At 36.4% G+C, this 13,389-nt stretch overlaps 1 protein-coding gene across 3 annotated transcripts; it reads left to right on the top strand.

Moving 5' to 3' along the window:
• Positions 1-11,438: 11,438 nt before the first annotated feature.
• LOC143574300 (low-temperature-induced 65 kDa protein-like) lies at positions 11,439-12,373 on the top strand. 3 transcript variants are annotated; one of them, XR_013142567.1, is made up of 3 exons: positions 11,439-11,492; positions 11,603-12,230; positions 12,312-12,368. XR_013142567.1 is itself a non-coding variant. In XM_077058953.1 (3 exons), the coding sequence occupies exons 2-3, from the start codon at positions 11,651-11,653 to the stop codon at positions 12,347-12,349; spliced, it is 615 nt and encodes a 204-aa protein (XP_076915068.1). In that variant the 5' UTR covers positions 11,439-11,492; positions 11,603-11,650; the 3' UTR covers positions 12,350-12,373. The 3 variants fall into 3 exon arrangements, 1 of the variants encoding a protein (XP_076915068.1); XR_013142568.1 differs by having other exon boundaries at positions 11,603-12,224; positions 12,312-12,357; XM_077058953.1 differs by having other exon boundaries at positions 11,603-12,218; positions 12,303-12,373.
• The last annotated feature ends 1,016 nt before the right edge of the window (positions 12,374-13,389 follow it).

Below are 13,389 nucleotides of genomic sequence, written 5' to 3'. Positions count from 1 at the left end.
TTCTCTCATAATCAAATTCTAAGTATATTATTAACTGTTTTTTACAATAAATAAAATTAAAATCCTAAAATATATATAAATATTAGAAACAAATCATGTAAAACAACCCCGTAATATAGGGGATAAAAGCTAGTTATGTATAAATATGGATAAATGATTGAACACAAAATCCACACATTCGCATTTCCAACACACTCCAATTTTTATTCCAATATTGTTCATTAGGTGCGTGAATTTATGATTCAACCCAAAAACACGATGAATCTAACACGAATTTTGCGGGTTTAGGTTTGACATAAACGGAGAGTCAACTTTGAGTTGAAACCATTTAGTTAAACGGGCCGTGTTTTGGGTTGGACCCAGCGCGTTTGTAGCTTCACTCGTTTAACCCATTTACTTTTTATTTTCGTTTTTTAAAATTATTTTATGTAATAAGGTAAATTGGTTGGGTATCTAATATCAAAACTTGAAACCGTAAATTTGTACTCTTTGTTATGAAAATCTAAATTCAAAGTATTAATATGTGAAAAAAACTTTAGGGTCAAACGGGTCATATTCGGATCAACCCACCAATAAGCTTTTCGTGTTTGAGTTCACATATCTAACACAATTTTTGGTTTCAGGTCGTATTCTGTTTTTGGTAAAAATTCTGGGTTCATGTCATGTGCGACCCACGAACTAAACCTGTTTAACACCCATACTGTTCATGTCATAGGTTAGGCTCGTGTACACTACCCGTTTAACACCCTGCTGCATATGCCATTTTCAATCATGATCCAAGAACTAAAAAAATATTTAAATTTCAAAATGATAATAATTGTCAGCTCAGTAATAATTTTTAATCAACACCAATATATCAGCTCAATAATAATTTCAAAATCTAATTTATACCTATAATTTATAATCAATATATCTTGCGAAAACATAAATACAAAACTTTGTACAATATTCTAAACCAATAATAAACTATGATAAATAACCGATATAGTAACAAAATCATTTTACGACAACGTTTTTGAAATTATAAAATGAGCTTACATTCACAAGTTTGATAGGCTATTGTTGTTCTTCACACGTGATTAGGTTGTATGGAAAACTCCTAAAATCCTAGAAAAGAGAAAAAAATCATGTAATGCATATGAAATTAGAAAAAATAAATTAAGACTCGTGAATTAGGAAAGAAAGTTAAATTAATTGCAATTTAAAGAAAATTAAGTTAGGCAAATGATTGTAAAAAAAGTGAAAATGACACAATAATTGACCGTTTGTGTCAAGTACCACAAACACATGTTTAGATATTAGACCACCCCTATGGGGCGTGTTTGATGGCTTTAATAGGTGTTGTTGGGTTGGGACATCACTAAGGGGCGCCCTTAGTGATGGGGCGTGGAACCAAGGGGCGTCCCAACGATCGACGCCTTTGTGTGTTAACGTGGGTCCCTCTCTCTCCATCTCTCTCTCTCTCACACACATACATATATATATATATATATATATATATATATATATATAAATGGGCGTCCTTGGGGCATTAAACCATAGCGGGATATTATTGGTTGGGGCTTCGATGCCCCCGGTGCTTACGTGGCGATGTCATGACACTGTGAAGGGGTTTCGATGCCCCCAACCATGGAGGATGGATTCCTACATTGACCTTCTATTTTACCTACTATCTCAATGATAAGTTATTGTTTGCATAAGTTAACAATTACTTTATAAAAACATCATTTTTATCATGCTCATAAAAGTTGAAAGAAACGGTTTAATGTAACTCTGTTTCAATAATCATGTCATACAAAAAAATAACAAAGATAAAAAGTCTTGTTACTTATACTCGACAACTTTCTTCATTTAATCGTATAAGAACTTCTCAACTATGAATAAACAACGTTGCATTATAGAACCCACAATTCTATAAACGAGAATATGAAGTTCTCACAAAATGTACACTCTACACACAAACGAATTGGTTTAATAAATGAACCTTCCACGTAATCTCGAGATCATCGCACTCAACATCTCTATGCATAACTACCTGTTGTCAAAGACCTAAGGAGGGAGAACCTCATCACCCAGGATGTGGCTTCACAAAATACCTTAAGCTCATACCATGTCTTCTATTTTTCTAGCCGTGGAGCAAAATAAAAGGCTCCTACATCATTAGACATGATCAACTGATACTAGCACATTTTCTAAAGCGAATGTGGCTACTGTACATGGTGATGAAGGAGAGTATAAAGAGGATGCGATCCTAGAAGAGGCCATATGCATAGACAATCATGATTAAAACCTAATATAGGTGGTATAAACCAAAATAGATTGAGTTGGTCATTGAGTGGAATGTCCAACTAGGTAGAAGAAAACATATGGTAAAATTGTAAATTGACCTATCATTGGTACTATATGATATTATAGAACTCAAATAAAGGCATACATTTTTCCTATGCAAGTCTGGAAACTTCATAAGAGGTATCACAAATATGGGATACAAATGCCAGGTATGACACAAACTAATATTACAAATAAGCATATATTAAGTCAATCGTATCCGACAGAGAAATACACTAAATGGTACTAGTTCATGTTTCGATAGCATATCGAATCCCTGAAGGGCATCAACATCTTACCCTTGGGTACCAAACTTATAATAAATAATGCCCTTATATTCTTGTAAATCCAAAAACTTTACAAGTATCAAAGATATTCGGATAAACGGTTATCACATTGAAAATATGACAAAATATTATACAGAATACCTTCTACATATATAGAAAAATATGATCATATTACAAAATTAAAGATTTTATTGTACTAGAATATATTGCATAATATCAAATCCGGTAAGTAATCAAAAGTTACTACCCAAGACAACATGACTAAATAGGTCATCTATCTAACATTATGATATGATGAATAATCGGAAGTGCTTACAGACAACCCTTAAGATCTAAAACTCTAAAAGTCTCACTACCCCAACACTTATCTCGTGGCGGACCTATAAAATTTTCTTACAGGGGCAGTTCTCAGTTTACCAACAGTTGGCTTAACGTCGGGGCTCAAACTACCCAAGTTTGCAAACGTCAGGGTGCCAGAATCCCAAAAATAGAATTAAGGGTTGCAAGTTGTGTTTTGGTGTTACCACATGGTGGCAAATTGCACTTAACTCTATATGTTATCGTACCTCTTCTTCTTTTCTCCGCAACTAAATAACATTACGAAGAATATGAAAGCTTCGTCATGTCTCCGGCTGGAAAACTCCGGTGATATATTCACCCCTCTAATTCTGTCGATGGGGCGCCGTGTCAATTTCATGACACCGGTATAAAAATTTCTTGAGGTTCGGACGATATTAGATTGTATATATATATACTTGAATAAAGAATATTCATGGGTGCAAACGACCCCATCGGGACCAAGTGACCAACTAGGTCCACTTGTCTCTTTCCCGTGGGCTGCAGTTATAGAGATTCTAGTTCATAGTGAGACTGTATGAGCATACATATATGGTCAAACTTATTCAACATAATATAAATCATTTATCACACATTACCTACCAACCTCTAATATATCATTGACATTCTAATCATGAAGCTGCTCATATTCCAACTGTTTTGATTCCATATAATTGGCATTGTGAATATTTGGAATATCAGTATTATTATTAGTGCTAGGATCTCTTTTTAACCACCCGCTTTTTCTTCGTGGTGGTGATACCTTTTGAAAGTTTTCTTCGGTCTCAACCGAATTTGGCCTTTGTGTGGATATATCTCCGATTACATGAACCACTAAAAGTGCCTTATGGAGGAGGAAGTTTCTCAAAATCTGATGTGGCATTGTAAGTAGGCGAGGTGTTGTTACATGGCAAAGTGTCAGCGAGGCACGGATGAGAATCTCCTGCTCTCTAAGTCGCCGTTGGAATTTTTCAAGGCGTCTTTGAATTCTCAGAAGGCTTGCTGCTTTCTGTGACAACACAGAATTCAATAGTGTCACATAATTGTTAATAAGACTTCTTGGTTCATCAACTTCTGCCATTTCCTAGTTTCAAAATTATATCAGTACCACTAGTTCACACAGTAGAAACAGTTAGATGTATCACTAATTACCTCACGCACCATCTCCATTGTATTTTCAATCTCTTTCTTGTGGGTTTCAATGAAAACTTCTTTTTCCTATATGTACGTACAGTCTGTCAGCTAGCATAATATAATATAAATTATTTGGAACATCTCCACAGAAGGAAAATAAAAACATACAGTGGTTTGCCACCCCTCGACAGCAGCTTTTTGCTCATAACTTGGAGCGCATCCTCCTCCTTCGTTGTGCGTTGCAACTGTCGTTTTGACCGTTTCATAATGTCTAATTTATTCTCAGTTGGCACTACTTGTTCCCAATTTGCATCTGAATCTGATATCGGTTGATTGTCATCCTCTTTTTGTTCCACCTGTAGAAGAGCATAACAATTAATATTAGACTTTGATCAAGTGACTGATATGGATTATCTTACATTAAAGATAATTTTATTGTGGCTAATCACCATTTTCCATAAATGTTTTATACATAAAAAAGAAATTCAGAGGATATTAATTACAGTACATAATGATGTACATGAATGCTTTAAATTTGTTTGACATCGATCTTACTTTCTCCAAGGGCCGGAATTCGATGCCTTCTACTTCTATGAGATCATATGAATCAAGGAAGCCTTCAAACAGAAATTGAAGATGCACAATTTTGTTGTCACAGGTAAACTTACACAATTCAGCCATCCACCATCTATCATCTCTCTCATACGCAAGGCGTAAAGTTGAAGTTTCCGGATCCCCTTGTATATTGTTTTTAAGGAAAAGATAATCCCCGTGTATATTGTATTTGAGGAAAAGAGGTCGACAATTTCCCGTCTCATGGTTACCTGTTATAAATGTAAACACAAGGTTCACCGAATATGTGATTCCAGGTGACAAAAATTGAGTTTCTACACGTGTTTTGAATCTCCCATCATTTGAATAGTAGACGCCTTCAGGAAATCTGCATGAATAATAGTACGTAGCAACAAATGATACATTGCTTTATACCTATCAAATATATATTTCAAAAGCCATTTATAGATAGGTCACCTTGAATCTTTATTAGGCCAGGCTGCAGCCTTGAATTGTGAACCCAAACATTCTGCAATAGATATCATCTCACAGTGTTCTCCTTTCTTATTTAATGAAAACCACTGTATGTCAATTATATAAACTCAAGTTAGTCCTCCATGTTAAAATGATTACATCTTTTTTTTCTTTTAGTTACTACTATTTTTCTTGCTTTATTTGAACATATGCAAGTACAAGGACTCGGGTGTTTTGTGTGATGGTAACAATGGCATGCAAGTTTCTATAATATTGACATAGCAACTAATTACCGTTTTGCCCTTGTTAAGGAGAACCCCTTTGAACAGAAATTTCATCAATTCAGTTTCGGTTCTGTAGCTCAGAGGAGGTTCTGTTGTCATAGTTATCTCTTTGTAGTAAACACTTTGTACGTTCCAATTACCTATAAAGTCTTGATTTTTGAGTAACTTGTGAATTTCGAGTGCAGTCTCAAGCTCTTCCACAACGACAACCATCTCAGGCCGATCTTCACGAGATTCTTTTAAACATTGATACGCAATGTTAGAAAATATTTCTAAAACAATCCCATCCATAGGTGGAATTGCCGGATCTTTAAAGATAATATCATCTAATTTGTTCAGTTCATAACATTCTTTCCATGTGGGCACTAAATTATGTTTAACAGAACCATTTTGATATGTAAAGCATAGTGCACCACATAAAACTTCAACTAACACCACACCGAGAGAGTATACATCTGACTCTTTCGTGAGGGTGTTTGTCTTCACATACTGTGGATGATCATCAAGTAGGATGTTGCTGCTTTTTACATCACAGTGGATAAGTCTCTGGTGTGTCCCCCTTGGATCATGAAGGTGTCTTAGTCCCTTGGCAACATCAAGGCATATCTTGATACGTTTTGACCACGTGAGGTCACCGGATCCTAAATGTTTGTCAAGGCTTCCGAGGGACTCAAGCTGGTACACAAGAATCATCTCATCTCCTTGGTAACAAAACCCCAGGAGAGAGATAAGATTTTCGAGCTTGTAACGAGAGAGCGTATCGATCTCTTTCATAAACTCAGCCTCTCCTTGTCCATGACTAGGATCCAGACGCTTAATAGCGACCATGCTCCGCCTGCGAGAGTGAGACACAAACAATTCTCCTTTATAAACTTTCCCAAAACCACCACCTCCAATATAGTTGTTCTGATCATCGAAGTTGTTGGTGGCTTTTTTTATCTCTTCCAGTTCGATTTTAAGATGCGAAAACTGCTGCAAGAATCCTTCCATACCTGTGTATTAAATAATAATTACAATATTCAAATCAAGCAATTCCAAGTGCACAGCTTGATCAGAATAACTAAAACACGTGTTTTTTTGTAATCTCTTTAATTAACACATGAAATTTAAAGATGGTTAAGAAGGAATTGAAGGAAACGCAAGATTAATTAGTTGTGATAAGTGGAGTGGAAGAAGGTTAAGCATGAAGAATATTAAAGATTAATTTGCAGTGGACTAGGAGATGGTTAAGAATAAAGAGATTAATTTGTTGTGTCAGTTCAATAAAAATCAATGCCTTTATATATGATTAAAAACACGAAAAACTAGGTTCGATAATTGCATTTATTAACTATATACAATATGCCATTAAGTGAATAACATAGTCAGACACTACCTCAGTTGCATTTCAACAGGTAATGGGACAAGATCACATGATTTCATCCAAAAAAAATATTTAATTCCTTCAATAATTAATTGCATTTCAATGATAAAAAATTAATATATAAACAAGCTTACCTCAAATGATTTCATTACAAAATTGTTTAATTCCAGCTAGCTAATAGACTAAACAAATTGTGACATCATTTCATGGATGGTTATCGTCATCACTTTAGTTTACCTTAGGATGTAATGGCACAAGTCGACCACCTTCCCAATATAATTAATGTCCTCATCACATAGTTCATTTCAGGACTGTGTATAAATTAAAATATAAGTTCAAGTTGTTATACCAAAAGTCTTTTTAAAAATCACGAAAACAGCCATTTGAAATATTTTTACTTGGATTATGCCGGGTTCCAAGCAATCTCATGTGCTGACTTTATCAGATGAAGTTAATTAAGATGTGATGCCCAAAGTCAACCATTTGTTTGTACCAGCCCAGATGCCCTGATCACATCATTAAATATAAATCATTAAATATAAAAATGTTAACTTCCAAATGTTAATCCATGTGGAGTCGAGTCCGGTAAAATGTTAGGTAAACAAAGAAAAAAATGGAGACGTCGGGATACTTCTATGGTTTTTCATCTGGGAAAAGGTGGGAACACCGTTAGGAAATTAGAAGAAAAAGGAGGGATATGGACTACTCTGTGTGCTCTTACAGCCTAAAAAATATGTGGGTTGTTATCATCCCCTGATAACATGATTGCATATAAAAACATGGCTGGCCGTCTCAAACCCGTGAAGATTTTAAAAGTATTCCCAAACTCATCTTATACCTTAATGTGACGGGTATTACGGGTCCCAAATGTTTTGGGTTATGGGATTTTTCATTAGGCTTGCATTTTGTTGCCCGTAATTTTGCGGCCTCGTTATAATGCGGAGATCATAATATTACATACAATACATATTAAAATCGTTGTTTTTTAGTTTGTTCCCCTTTTATTTGTTTAATTGTGTATGTGTGTGAAGATTGATAAAACGCAAGGGTTTGTTGTGCTTGTTAATTGTTATTGCTTGAATGCATAAGCTGTGAAAAGGGTGGGCCGTTCATGTGTTCCAAACTCATATGGCCCAATTTTTCCCTTGTTTCGGTTTCGGGCCTCTTCACCCATACTTTCTTCTTTTAGTTGTCTTTTCTTTTCATGATTTCTTTTTATTTTATGCTTTATTAAAATTGAAACATCTAACCATAAAGTTGTACCGTTCTATATTACGGCTTTTTAAACTTATGACGTGATTTTTTCGTAGTTACGTTTCAGTGTGTAGAGCCAATCCGTCATTGCGACGAAACAAACATGTGTCGATATTTTGTTGGTCATACTGTGACTTAACTTTTTGACTTTTCTTTTTCGGTTGCCATAGTATACGTATAAATCAAATCAATACCAACTAAGTTACCACGGTATCACAAGGGTGCTAAATATATAGTTTAATAATAACTTATACATATTCATTATAACCAAACATTGGTTTTACCTTTGATCACAAATTAAATAATTTAGTAATAGACTAATTAAGAAATCAAATGTTACTTCCAGAGAAAGAAAATATATATAATCCGGACTAGAATAATGTTATACGTGATGATGAAGCTAATAAAGTGGTGAATCATGCCACCTGTCCACAGTATGATACGTGTCAGCTGCCCACCTATCTAACCTTCATCTGAGCTGGCTAACCTTGTGTTGTGTCCTTATCCATTTCCTTCTACTCTCCTTAAAATGCACATCTTTTACTTAATTTTGCTCATCACCCATTGCAAACTCTAGTTCTAGTTTGAATATACATTTCATATATTTCTATTTCTGACATGGAATCACAATTGCACCGCACTTACGCCCATGAATATGACGATCGTCTCCATCCCGCTGGTAACCATTATATATATATTTGATTATTTTCAATTATTTAGTTAGTTAATTTGAGGTGATCAATGTATATTAATTGTAGGTAGTGTAGTAAAGCAAGATGAAGCAGATACTGGTAAGTTGCTTCCTTTCTGTTTGCGTTTATTTCTTAAATAACCAATCAATCACCATATATTTTCTTTGTGAACAACTTTGGCAGTGAATGATTCTGCGGTGGTTAGGAGTGGTTTGGCGGAACCCACCGTTATGGGCACACCGGTGTTAGCCGAGGATATGTACGCCACTCGCTCCAACATAGTAAACCCGCCCATGAGGTCGACTCCTCACTGGGAGGACGACGAGGAGATAAATTACGCACCACCGCCACCCTCCACAGGCTATGAAACTCATGCTGGCCGATATGCATTTGGTGGAGATGTAGTATATAGGGAACCATTTAAGGGTGCTTTCGGAAATCCGACCGGCTTTGAGGACGACATATATGACGCGCCACCGCCACTGTCCACCGGTTATGAAAATCCGCCTCGTGTTGGCCATAATTATGGCTATGGTCAAGATGTAAATAGGGAACCGGTCAAGGGTAGTGCTGGACTGGAAGAGGAGGGGAGTGGAGTTTATGTAACTGTATTAGTCCAGGTAAATCCATTATACATAAGAGATAAATAAATCAAAATCTTGCATAACTTTATTGACCCGGTCAGGAAAAAAGAAGTAACTCCACTTTTTTCTATTTTATAACTTTTTTTCTATTTTATAACCGGACGAAACCAAGAAATAACCCCTCACGTGCGAAATTATAAAAGATCCCCTTTAAGATCAAACAATTCCATCGAATTGAGTATGATTGTATGTGTGATAGCATCTACTATACCAGGAATATCAATGAATCCGATTATTGCAATTGCTCAGGACCAAAAAGACGAAATGAAAAGAAAAATTCTAGGTTTTAATAGAGGAGATAACGATGTGCCCAGATCGTTACGCCTTTCGTGCGGGTCGGAACTTACCCGACAAGGAATTTCGCTACCTTAGGACCGTTATAGTTACGGCCGCCGGGTGCTGTAGCGAAACTGATTGCAAAAGAAGGGAAATCGACCACATTAAAATTACCTTCTGGGGAGGTCCGTTTGATATCCAAAAACTGCTCAGCAACAGTCGGACAAGTGGGGAATGTTGGGGTGAACCAGAAAAGTTTGGGTAGAGCCGGATCTAAGCGTTGGCTAGGTAAGCGCCCTGTAGTAAGAGGAGTAGTTATGAACCCTGTAGACCATTCTCGGCTCCTTCTTCTCCTTCTTTCATAACGTGAGCTCGGAGAAGAAAGAGATAGGAGGGTCCTATGGAGAATGTGGTCAGAAATCCATAATAGAGTCCTTGAGAACGAATCAAATCAGATGGTTCTACTTTCTGACTTGCTCCCCAAAAAAATCCTCCTACATCTCTATATAAACGCTGGTCATTCCAATTCCTTCCCGATACCTCTAAATATCGAATTGGATCCTAAATTGAAGTAAATTGTATTAGAATCAAATGCATTTTATGACATTTCAATCTCACAATAGCAACATAATAACATCACCCCGGTTTTTTGAAAACTCGATCTCATAGATACATATAGAATTATGCGGAAAGCCGTATTCGATGAAAGTCGTATGTACGGCTTGGAAAATTGACCACCCAATGAATTCAATTTGATTATTCCTTTTTATTATTAAGCATCTGAATCATGAATTGTCTTCTTATGTTAAAATGATTGGTGCCTCCAAATTTGGATATAATCAACATGCTTTTTTACGTATTTTTTTTTTATTTTACGTATTTTTTTTTAGAAATTATGAATATTCATTTTGAAATCACAAGCTTCTGATAAAAAACAAGCAGTTCTAGTAAGATTTGTAATATGAATACCTTTACGTTTTGCAGAGATATAAGGTGCCATTTTAGGATTCTATTTCCTAGTACCATGGCCAAAATGAACGCCTGCTTCCATCATCTCTTCTATCACTAGTTGATACTTCAAGGCTGGATAGATACCTTTGGCGGCTAATCCTCTTGATAGTACGGTAGTAGCATCTAAATGTGCAAATGTCGTAGCAGGAGCAGGGTCGGTCAAATTCTTTACATTTCTTCTTAGCTGCTTGGCCTGTAGTAGGTATCTGGTTCACTGCTTTAGGTATCAGTACTATGGCTTTCAACCTAAATGGTTTCTCTTCTGATTCAAAATCGTGGTGTAACGTGTAGCCTCCCCTGTTCCGGTCATGGAATAGATGAAATAAATAAAAAAATGGATTATCGAATTTATTTATTTAGAATTTCTTTATTCGTGTGATTTCTGTTAGTTATGTTATTTCTCTATTTAGATTTCTGGATATTTCTGTTAGAGCCGCCGACTCCAACTACCGTCCATGTACGATCCATACTAGATCTGACCAACTGCCCATCCTACCTCCTCTACGTTCTTGACGTTCTTGACAGCCCGTCTTTGTCTCAGTAGAGTCTTTCAGTGGCATGTTTCGGTCTTTCATCGTACTGTGCTCTCCAAAGTGCAACTCTTCTCAAAATCTCACTCAAAAGGTTCAAAAGGTGCTGAGTTAGAATCCCATTCTAATTCTAACTAAGGATTCTTGTGGTTCCGGAGGCCATTTTTATGGTAAGAGACTATGATCCAACTACTCGATACAACGATCTATTAGATCGTGTTCTTAGGCATCGCGATGCAATCATATCACATCTCAACTGGGCGTGTATATTTCGAGGCGATCACGTCTATGCGAATGAAGGTCAACATTTAAATTCGGCCGCTGAAGGTACAAATTTTTTTAAACGGAACTTGTTTGGTAACATACTTCTGAATTATTAATATTAATATAACTAAGAAGAATGGATTAGTTAATAAAAGAATCATATAACTTTACAGGTGAAAAAGAAGTAGGGATCACAGGAGTCTTACACTCCTTTTGACAAAATGAAGGTTTTCGACGAACACGACACCAACCCAAAACCCAAGCAAACCGAACCTGAGGTGTACACGGGATCTCATGATCAATTTGCACCTAAACCTGTTAAAAACCCGCCACTAGACACTATAGCCGCCAACCCATCCAACCCGAACAGTAGCTACTCCCAAAGAATATCGTCCGCAACTTCAGCTATAGCCGACAAAGCGGCGGCGGTTAAGGACACCATAGTCTCTAAACTAAGTTCTTCCACTGAAAACAAAACCGATACCGGTACCACATCGCCTAAAACTAATACCAAGTCATCGTTTCCGACCGCGTTTTCACATAAAGTTGCGGATACATTGTCAAGCACATTGGGTCCGGTTTATGAGAAAGTAACGTCGAAAATGCAGGGGAGCGGACATGAAGAGGCTTCAGGAAGTCCAGGTAAGGGAGTTACCGTGAAGGAATTTTTGGTTGATACGTTTAAGCCCGGGGACGATGGTAAAGTGTTGTCGGAGGCGATAACGCATGCCTTTCACCGGGGTAAAGGGAACCAGCCGATGCAGGAGACTACTTCTACTACTACTAACGGTAAGTGTGGACGTTGTTTTTATGTTGTGATGTTTTTGTTTTTGTAGTATGATTTGGTGATGATATGGTATATATGTTTTGCAGTGGTTAAAGAGGAAGGAGAAAGAAGGCTGCAAGAATCCGGGAATTGAGTTGCAAAAGTGGATGTTTTGTGTTTGGATTGTTCTTAAGTGGTGTTTGTTGGTCTAACTGGTGGTGGTATGATATTATATTATTATGTTAAAAAGAATTTCTATATATATGGTATACAATAAAGGGGTACGTTTGACTGCTGTTACTAAAGTTTTTGATCGATATGGGCAAATTTGTTATATAATAATTTGGTTGATAAAAAAAACATAGAATTAAACACCTACCATATCCGATGTATTCGTTCTTTAATATTATGGGCCGATAGGAGTTTGGGAACTCATTCCAAATCTCCTTAGTCCTATCCACCGGTCCTAGCAAAAGACCAGCATGTGTAGTTATGTTTATGTTTAGTGTACGGCAAGGAAAATGAAATTAGATGGCGATTTTTGAAATTTGTTCAAATATTGATATCAATGTTAATGGTAGCATCATTTAATCAGGGCCGTCACGCCTAAATCAAAACAATTTTATGTGTTAAGATAATATTTTATTTTCATTACGAGCTTTGAACTTATATCTTAGTAACAACTAAGTTTACCCATCACACTAATATATTATTTTGAATTTAATTTATTCATTATAATATATCTATCTATATATAATGTTTTTCTGGACTTGGAGGTCTTAATTAAGTGTGAATCTAAAGTCATAACTTGTTTTTGATGTCTCACGAGCCACCCCCTCCATTTAATTTCTTAATTGAAAATTAACTAAATAGGCTAATGAAGTCTTACACCAATCCAATAGCCTACGGAGAACAATTACATGGAGTTGGCGAAACAACCATGCGTTACGTACAGGGCGCTGATGGATATTATACCAGGCGCCAAAACATTCTTGGAACAGTCATGCGATACGTACAAAGTAAAGGGAGTTGGCGGAACAAACATGCCCTACGTGATGGATATTATACCAGGCGCCAAACATTCTTGGAACAGTCATGCGACACGTACAAAGTAAAGGGCGGGACAGTCATGCGCTATGTACAAAGTCCACGACTGACGGATATTATACCAAGCGTCAACATTCTTTAATATCT

Source organism: Bidens hawaiensis, unplaced genomic scaffold (assembly GCF_021521415.1).
Source record: "Bidens hawaiensis isolate Kalapana, Puna unplaced genomic scaffold, B.hawaiensis_p1.1 tig00026892_1, whole genome shotgun sequence".
Lineage (NCBI taxonomy): Eukaryota > Viridiplantae > Streptophyta > Magnoliopsida > Asterales > Asteraceae > Bidens > Bidens hawaiensis.
Note: the sequence above shows the minus strand (reverse complement) of the source record. Positions and strands in the feature narration are given on the sequence as shown.